Source organism: Buceros rhinoceros, unplaced genomic scaffold (genome assembly GCF_000710305.1).
Source record: "Buceros rhinoceros silvestris isolate BGI_N320 unplaced genomic scaffold, ASM71030v1 scaffold19556, whole genome shotgun sequence".
In the NCBI taxonomy this organism is placed as follows: Eukaryota; Metazoa; Chordata; class Aves; order Bucerotiformes; family Bucerotidae; genus Buceros; species Buceros rhinoceros.
In genome coordinates this window covers 44,542-54,015 of record NW_010416017.1, presented here as the reverse complement: position 1 = coordinate 54,015, position 9,474 = coordinate 44,542, and the positions used below count along the sequence as shown (strand labels likewise).

The 9,474-nt window shown below is 49.3% G+C and overlaps 1 protein-coding gene across 3 annotated transcripts in view; it reads right to left on the bottom strand.

Moving 5' to 3' along the window:
* The window catches only part of PLD1 (phospholipase D1, phosphatidylcholine-specific), a 40,627-nt gene that overhangs the window by 3,954 nt on the left and 27,199 nt on the right, over window positions 1-9,474 (bottom strand). For all 3 annotated transcript variants that reach the window (XM_010137654.1, XM_010137655.1, XM_010137653.1), the window contains 4 exons: window positions 5,467-5,577; window positions 4,667-4,755; window positions 1,792-1,905; window positions 717-766 (listed from right to left, as the gene is read on the bottom strand). In XM_010137654.1, coding sequence (XP_010135956.1) covers window positions 717-766; window positions 1,792-1,905; window positions 4,667-4,755; window positions 5,467-5,577 — 364 coding nt within the window. The remainder of the gene's footprint in view (window positions 1-716; window positions 767-1,791; window positions 1,906-4,666; window positions 4,756-5,466; window positions 5,578-9,474) is intronic.

The following is a 9,474-nucleotide window of genomic DNA, read 5'->3' as shown; positions in this document are numbered from 1 at the left end:
ACCTCTCTTCCACATCCTGCAGAAAGGAGGCTGGAAGCAGGTGGTTTGTCCATGGACAGTATGGAAAATATGTCCTAATGCACTTGTCTGCAGTTCAGATTTACACAAAGATCTAGAACAAATGAGGCATGACGTACGCCCCTAGTACTTGCGATATGAGGATTTTCACGGTGCTCCCATTCCCAGCAGAGCAAATTCGAGCAGATATCCTCGTGGCAAGGATTGAGGAAGCAACTCAAACAGCATCCTGCTTACACAGGTTCTTCCTCTCCATGTTTGACAATTGCCAGAAACACACCCAGGGTGGGATTCATGGGGGAGGCTGAGGGCTCATGGCTCCCAGAGGCACGACCCCTCTCAAGACGTTTTCCACGTAACATGATTCGGAGCCGCTGCGACTGCACTGTGCTCCTCCCTGGGGTCCTCCCCTCCTCCGGATCCGTGCTGCACCCAAGACGAAATCTGATGAGCCACGGCTCGTGTGACCCAACAGACCTGGCAATGGGGTGATGGCAGAGGAGCAGGTTGCTCGCCTGCCCCGTTAGCCCGCAGCACATGCTGCTGTGAGATACCTCAGTCCATGCCTACACCTCTCAGCCACAGCAAGCCCATGTTCATAAGAAGCTGGAGAATTCGATTTATGTGTTATAGATGTACTTGTTGAACAGCAGCACCCCAAGACTAAGCAACACAGAAGAGAGGAATAAAGCTCTTACCCTCTGTCTTCAGTTGGCCCAGGATGGAGTTTTCTCCTCGGCACATGGTCCTGGAAAGAAGGTAGGCAGCCATTAGCACCGCTGTGACTCGAGACAACAGCATGTGCTGAAGCAGAACCGGGTGAAGTAAATTGCAAACACAGATGCCTTTTAAATACCCCGTGCAAGCGGAAGAAACACAGTGCTTCCAGAGCACACACGTTTCCCCAAACAACTGCTGATGTAGTAAGGACTGCTCATTTCCTAAAGGAGCTCGGACCAATCCACGTAGGAGCTGGGGAGTGCTTGTGCCTTCTACAGCACACCACAACGACAACAAACCTGTTACAAACAGGTTTGTCATCTCGTCCCCATCTGTGACATAGGTCTGCGTGTGAAATTACATCAAGAAATAGAGTCAACATGTGCAGAACACCAGGTCAGGGAGTTCACGTGATTATGGCTGCGCTGGAAAAGCCAGAGCCAGCATCTCATTGGAAGAAACCAAACCATGGGCCATTTATCATGACCTACGGCTGCCCTTGCAGAAGGAAGCTCAGGCAGAAGGGCCTGGTTAGGGAGACATGATGTTTCCTTCTGCTTGTGTCTCCTGCTCAGCTCATCCTTCTGGAGGTGCAGTAGGAGCCTACAGACCAGCAGACAAAGGAGATTTCGCTCCAGAGGTAGTGGTGGTCTCCGCAGACTGACTGTGCCCTAGCCATACCGTAATACAGCAGCTTTCCAGCAAAACCACCTTGCCTTGGGCCATTCTGCCTTCCTCTACAGCCCATTCCCAGGGCAGGGAAAGTGTCTCAGCCCTTCCCGTGAGACTTGCTGTGCTGGAAGTGCCCCCAAAAACATCCATCCCGGAGCAGAGGAATCACATTGGGGAAGATGCCGTTGCCTTCACATTGCAAACCATCAGCCAAAAAGGCACATGTGGAGACAAAGTCCACAGGCAGAGCTGCACGCTTCGTCCCTGGCCACATCATGCCACGCTGATGGCAGCTGGAGCCCTGGGGACCACCCGCAGCAGGCGGAGGTGGCCGGGGGCGGTCTCCAGCAGCCCTGTCCATGGTGGTGCTGCCTGTGGTACCTGTAGTTGAAGTGCATTATGGCCTGCAGCGCGTTCCCACCACCCGTCGAAATGTCTCCTTCAAACCCGGGCAGCAGCGGGATCACCACGTACACTCGGAAACGCTTGTTTTCCCTGAAATGATAGTTCGGGGGAATATTAGCCCAAAAATGTTACAGCTTCGTACAAGGTGAAGTCCTCTCGGTTTCACTTTCCCTGGGTTGACCAGCTTGGTTTCCATCCAAGGCTACTGCACAAATTTTAAGGCAGCAAAGCGTGAGGTGTATTTCCAGTTTCAGGTTTTTATCACCTGTCACCAGTACTTCAGCCAGCACTCAGACCTTCAGGAGGAGGAGGAATAATTTCCCCTCAGCAGATGACAAAAGAAGCTAAAGGAAAAGAAACACATTTTCACCGAAGTTCAAGGACATGTTTATTATTTTGCAGATTGTGTTTGCCACTGTAGAAGTTTGTTTGAGCATCCCAACAGCCCCGTCACACCAATACTGGTGCAGACTGCTGCGTACCACTGCCTGGCAGAGCACAGCACAGATTACAGAGCTTCCACAGGCAGAAAACCAAATCTACCCTGACCTTCCCACTACATTCTGACTTGTAGAAGTCAGAAAGATCACAAAAGGTGGAAAAAGCTCAGGGTACAAGCAAAACATTGATGATTCAAGGACGGCAAGTATTTCACTCACAACCCACAACAACTCAGTTCCAGAGTTCACCCAGACTAAACCACACCCAACTGTGACCTGATTCAGAACAAAACCTGCAATCACGGCACTTCCTCGGACTTTTCTTAAAGCCCACCTGGGCGTTTTCTTTACTGACATAAGCCAGATGCGTTTGCTCTGCCAGTGCTTTCCAGGTACCCCTGGATGTGGGCCATCCCCAGCCCTGTGCCCTGGAGGAAGAGGAGGAGGATGCTCCTTTGGGGTGCTGCCACTAGATGGCAAACACAGTTTAATCAGGACAAAACCATTTCAGGAACCGTCTGAAGTTGAGTCGCTCTGCAGTTTTTATTAAAACTCTTCCTTCCTCAGGCAAGTCGTGCCTGTGAATTTAAGGGCAGGGGAATAGTGGAGCACTGGGGTCTTGTCTGAGCTGGGAGGGGAATTAGCTTTAGTTTGGCAGCAGACCTCCGAAACAGTTAATGAGGTTTTACCCACACCCCACAAGAGACCTGGAAGCCAAGCCTGTTTATATCATGAAATAGATCTACCAAGGAAAGCATCCCCCTAAAGCAGCTTGTTTGTCTAAGCCCAGTATTTATTAAACTAGTTAAAGAGCCACCCATGAGAAAAAAAAAAACAAGCAAAGAATATTATTAATTATGTTACTAGAAAATATTTAGTCTAGAAGAGTGAGAAGTGTACAAGACCTTAATTTATAATTAAACATCTGTGTGTCACCTACATGGTTGTCCCGGGGCAGTTTGGAACATGAGTACTTAATATAAACCATTTAGGTCTGAATTTACTTTCAATCTTAGGCAATGCCAAGAACTCTGGAGCATGCAGAATCTGGGTCTTATGTTCTGAATTTGCTGCTATCTCAGCAGCACTGCTAAAAGCAGGCAATCGATGCAAAAAGCCCAAACGGCCTAGGGGGATGCTGACCGCACAGAGATGCTGCGTCCAGCTGCCTGCGAGCCTCAAGGTTGCAATTTGAACACCAGCAACACCATTTCCAGCAGCACTGGAAATGCTCATTTACCCTGGGTGAGAAAATCCAGCCCATCTCTTCATCCTTAGCTCATTTCAGTTGTTTGGGCTATGCAGTTGCAGCTCACGGATCACCAGCTACCCCATCCTGTCACTCTGCTCTGCGGTTGACAGCCCAGCAGATAACACCCGTGCTCTCCCCACTGCAACAGTGCTCCTCTTTCCACAGTGCCTCTGGGCAAAGCCTGTCTCCTGAGCTCCTGCAGTCTCATGGCCTGGCAGATACTGCCCATACCCCAGCGTCTGTCTGTCTGTGTTGGCTTGGTTGTCTTTACCCAAGCAGGAATTTCCAAGATAAGTGCCAAAGAGAGAGAAATTTCTATGACCTCTGGGAAAGCAGCCCCTGCATAGCTCTGGACTACTACGAGGAAACAGACATTGTAAGAAAATTCTCCATGTGTGGCAAAAAAGGACATGAGAGATGAAAGGAAGAAGTTCAGAAAGTTTTCTGTGTATCAGCCCAGCAAGAGCAGGATACAGTTTTTAGCTGTGACAGATATGTATCTTAAAGAGAGTCTCCATACCAGTGACCCGGAGCAAGGCTGTCCCGCATCAAAGCAAAGACAAGCCACTACCTGTGGTATTAACGTTCCTGCAGGGTTCGGCGTGCTGAAGTAAAAGGAGTGTCTAAAACATGGTTGGATTTGATCCATCCAGGAACAAACCACAGTCCCCTTGCAATGTCTGAGGTTGTAAATACCCTCTGGCACTTACCAGAAAAAGTTGTTCAAACCATAGCTGAACGCTGTAGTCAAATCCTCGAAATGCGTTTGCTGTCCCTATTTGAAGCCAATCCTCTCTACGGGTAATTTAAATAAACCACAAATCCATTAGCCCTAGTTCCCACCCATTACCTTGCCTTACCAGTTCAAGACTGGCTGGGTATGGAGCAAAGGTGTCACTGAGCTGGAGAATAAATTGATTTTAAACAAGTTCCATGATTAAAAACACACTTGCATCAGGATAAGTCCAGAAAATTACTTTCCAGCTGCAAAGAAACCACTAAACAGCCTCTCTCTGCTGCGAACACAGGCAGATGTTCGACCGCCTCGGTTCTGCACTGGAAAAGCCATCATACAGCTGTGTCCATTGCGGTGTTATTTTACACCACACCACATGAACGCCCCTGGAAGTCTTTTGTTGCCTTGTTAAGAACAGGTTACCTGTGAGCTTTAAGAATCCTCTGAGCAATTGCGTCGCCAATCTTGTTCCAGACAACTTTGTCATCAGCGCAGCTAATAAAAAACTGGTTCTGCAGGAAAAGCAAAAGAAGGTACTGTCAGACACTGCCAGCAACGAACAAAAAAATATTTTCATGCTTTATTTCAGACCAAGTATTTGTTTCACAGCAAGTAAAGATAGCCGGGCTGTTTGAGTTGATACTTTATTCTTATTATTATTAAATGATGGGTCTGTGCTTGCTTAGGGAATTAATTAGTCCTTATTAATCACACTCCTTAGAAAGCTCACATAAAGAACATCCTAACAAGAGGCTAAAAAAGCAACGGGAGAATAAGCGTCTCCATTCAGGCAGCAGAGAGTCACTCTGACACAGGAGATTCCTGCAGCTCCAGCTGTACGGATGTGACACGAGCCCACCGAGGGGGAGGTTCACACATGCACGGGGGACACTGCAAAGCCGTGGAGGAGACAGGAGGACTATTGCACAGGCCATGAAAAGTTGCTGGCAATTTTGCAAAGAGGCTTATAATGGAGAGATCTGCTTTTTTCCACCCTGTGGTCGTGAAGGCTGTCAGGGTACACACCCATCAATCTCATCCAAAGACGACTGAAATCAACGGAAACAGCCCCAAAATTCAGAGCAGATGCTGTATGAATATCCATGTGTGTCTACAGTCATTAAAAAAGTTAAGACCAAACCTCAAGAAGAACTACCCTCCTGACGGCAGCGAGCCAGGCTCAGAGCATCAGGACCCTCCTGCTGCCCCTCGTTGCCACTCACTTCGATATAAATGTAGTGTTTGCTGTTTTCTATCACGCTGACGTAGGCGTTGTGGATGGACTCCTCGTGGTATTTAATGCCGGCTGACCAGTCAGCAGCGGAGCGGATCACCTGGAAAGCAAGAGATGAACACCTGCAGCTCTCTCCCACCCAGGACTGCACAGCTTTGCCACTGAATTATTTCAGAGGCAATGCTCTTCCACAGCACCACTGGCCTGTCAGGATTTTGCTAAATAAGGTAGTAAGTGCAACAGTCACCATTTATACCGAGTTTGTAATAAGGAGAAAGGATGCTCAAAAATGGTACTAATGCTTAATAATGTTTTGATTAAAAATGTCCTGTTTCTGCATTACTGCCCTCTCCCTCCTAAGCAGTTTTGGATGCGATAGAAGCAGCACAGTTCTGTTCTTGCTTAAAATCTTACGATAAACTGCTTTTAAAACAACCCAGATTTCCAAGCTCTAGAGGTGCAGATGCAGTCAGTGATCTCCGCTTCAGCAAGACTTAAAGCCGGTCTCCAGCTGGGGTAACGTGTTTTTCCCACAAGCAGGTGGTACGTAATTACACGGTCACTTTGGTAACACAGGCCACGTCTTTGCCCTGACCACTCGAGGTCATTTATTTCTTCTGCCAAATTCTTGCATAAACCATCCAATTTGTGGTGACAGGACTTTTAAAATCCACAGCAGTTCAGCTGCCCACACAGTTATTAATTTTGACTGGAAACCCACTTTCAAAGCAGATGCTGCGAGATCCCCAGGGCACGTTCTCCCCTGCTCTCACAGCTCTTGCACAAAAGAGCCAAACCAATATGAGAAAGAACCTTTGTTTGTGCTCTCGACCAGGCTGAGCAAGCCCCACAGCAGACAGCTTCCCGTCCCCGACGTGTCCCTGAGTGACAATTTCCTAGATGGAAATGTAGTTTTTAATTAAGTGGAGGCAAGGTACGTGCTCAGGGGAAATAATTACTCATGATTAGCCTCTGTCTTTAAACATTGTCAAGACAAAACCGTTGAAACAATAGCCTTAAAATACCCCAGTACAGCCATTACACCAGCACTTGGGGTCAGTCACACAGACATCCGTATCAGTGAAACGTGTGTGTCTCTACGTGCAAAATCCTGACCTCTTTTGGGGATCAACAACATTTTCCCCTGGAAATCTCTCCCATGAATTAACTGTCTGTGTCCAGCTTCTGTTTTGCTCCATGTTACTCTTCCTGTGCCTCTGACATCCCCGGTACCCTGACCCTGAGCTCTGCTGTCACATCGTCATCACATCCGCTATGGAAGCAGGCTGCTGGCCATGGCATGGATGAGGACTTTTGAGGGCTAAATAATTACCAGTAGATAAGGATCTGGCCCTTTGGTCCAGGTGCTGCATACCTGAACCACAGAATGATCAAATGGTTTGGGTTGGAAGGGACCTCAAAGATCGTCCAGCTCAAACACCCCCACCCTGGACAGTGACACCTGCCACTAGACCAGGTTGCTCAAAGACCCCACCCTAACCAATCCTCCTGTCTCCAGAGCATGTCTGGAGGTGACCTGAGGAGCACTGCTCTTGGATAGCACATGACTCCTGAGCTGGACAGAGGAACTTTCTCCCACAGGTCACTGAAACGCAGATCCTGCAACTCTCCTACTTGGTTGCTCAATTGGCCAACAAGAGGGAGCCCTCTGCAGCCTCCCAAACCGAGTGTCAGGGTCACAGATGCCCGACTGAGGGAACCAGCCTGAACGCAAGGGCCATTATAGCCCCTGGGTCACCATAGCCTCTAACGGCCTCAAGTAGCCACCCTTGGCTTTCAGAAGCCTTCTCAAGGCGATGCTGCTCATGCCCGTGGGGTTTTAATTGCCCATTTAGTTTGCAAAGCCAGCGGCGTGTTTCCACATGCCCCAAGCTGGGCACTGCTGAAACTCCGCCAAGCACAACGGTGGATGGAGCTCCTCAACAAAACTCCACCACCTGCGTTAATAAGGACAGAAAAAACAGCTTCTCTAGGTAGAAAACAGGCTAATCCTTCCATACCCACAGCTCAGGCTGCAGCCCAGCCAGGAGCTCGCAGCCCTTCCACCTTCACAGGCACCGATCAGACCCACGCTGCCTTTTGTCCTGCTGCAGAGAAAACCTGGGGCCACAAAGCCCGTCCCTGTGGGCTGGGGACCTCCAGCAAACGCAGTCTGGAAGCGCACTTCAGGAAGCTGCAGACTGTAGCTTTCTGGTGTACTAAGTACCGATACTGAATTTTTTCTCTCTAGTTAACTTTGTCCACAATCCAAAGAGCTGCTTCTCTCTTCAAGATACGCTGCTGAGCCCTGCACTGAGCAAAGTAATTTCCACACCCCTGTTTACAGCAGCAACAGCTGAAACTGCTGGGAACAAGGAATAAATGTCCTTTTCTGAGCTGGGAGCGTGACAGCACCAAAGCCCCTCTTTGAAAGACAACTTCACTGCCAGGAGACGAGTTTATTCCAAACCAGGGATGCCACATGATGCGACAGAACCATCGCTCAGGACCATCCCTTTCCAGCACCACGGCTTCCCAGCACATCATCATCCTGCCTTCCTCTTCACCCCTCCACATGCTGGCACCCCAGACTGCCTGCTTTTACAGGACCTCACCCCACAATGTGTCATGGCTTGTCCTAAAAAGCTGGCTCAGCGCCAGCCAAAAAGCACACATCAGGTACAACCTCGGAAGGAAGGAAGCAAGCAGAGGTGTCAGAAGATGCTGCCTGGAGCAGCAGAACAGGTCTTTCAGCTTGGGCCTCTTCAAAATAAAGTTACTTTTAACCTGGACCACTTCAGCAGCCAGCACCGATCCCGGCACAGCTCCACAGCCACAGGGACAGGTGAGGAGGTGGCAAGACAAGGTCACCAACGTTGGTGGCTCTGCAGTCACCTCCAGCAGCATCACATAGATGCAGCACACACCCTGAGGAAACGAAGCTGCGGCTGTGGCACTTGAATACGCACCTTGAAGTCTCCTAGACAGGCCTTCCCTCATCACTGATGTTTCATCTCACACTTCTGGAGATCTCTCCTTTCCTGGCAAGGTATTTAAAGCGAGCTCGTTCAAACCCAACCAATTCTCCTAGGGAGAAAAAAGGCCACGAGCTGCCCAGCACAGACCCTACGAACCAGGGCTGGTGTCTCCATGCTCCTTCCTCTCCTCTCCCTCACACCTCTCCATAGCAGCACTGAGTGCAGGGCCAGGCTTGTCATCCCTTCATCTTCTTTAACAGACACAACAGTAATAAATCTGATATTTGCTGTGGGCTAGTGCATAACTCCAGAACAATGCTCTCAGGCAGACTTCAAAGAGGGATGGGAATTAGCCGTTGCCAGAGCATTAAATTTTCATTGCATTTACATCAGGAGTCGGATATTGCCTCACCATGTCACCCCCTCTGCAGCACTGGCTTTGGCCGGTAACTGCAAACTCTGGGATGGAGAGATAAAAAAAACTGGCACTGCCTTTGGAGACGGCTATTTGACTCTTGCAAAAATCAACATGCTATTGCGAGCAAAGCCCAGAAGTTCAAACCAAAGAGGATGAGAGACCATGTCTAAGTAACCCATGGAGCTGGCAGGCTCCCTTCTTCCCTCCCAGCCTGCACCTCCACATCATCTCCCATGCACACTGCATTCATCCTCCCCGCCCAGGGGAAAAGCCCGTCAGTGCCGCTCCTGCTCTCCCCACCCTCCTGAAAATGCTTTCCTGCTCCTCTGACAAAGGAGAGCAAAACCAGATGGCATGATGAGGTCAAAATCTGCTGCTGACAGGTCAGTGGCTCAGGCTCGCAGCAACATTGCAATCCCCACAGATCCTTTGTTTTCCCTTCCTCTGATCTGCCCACGATCGAAGACAGATTCGCAAACAAGCCCAGAAACAAGAAAACTGGCAGACAGACTTTCTGCAATCATCCTGCAGCCAAGAACACTCGCTGGATGATGGATTTTACCTCAGGGCAGTGACTTCTTCCTGCACCCAGCACCAAAGC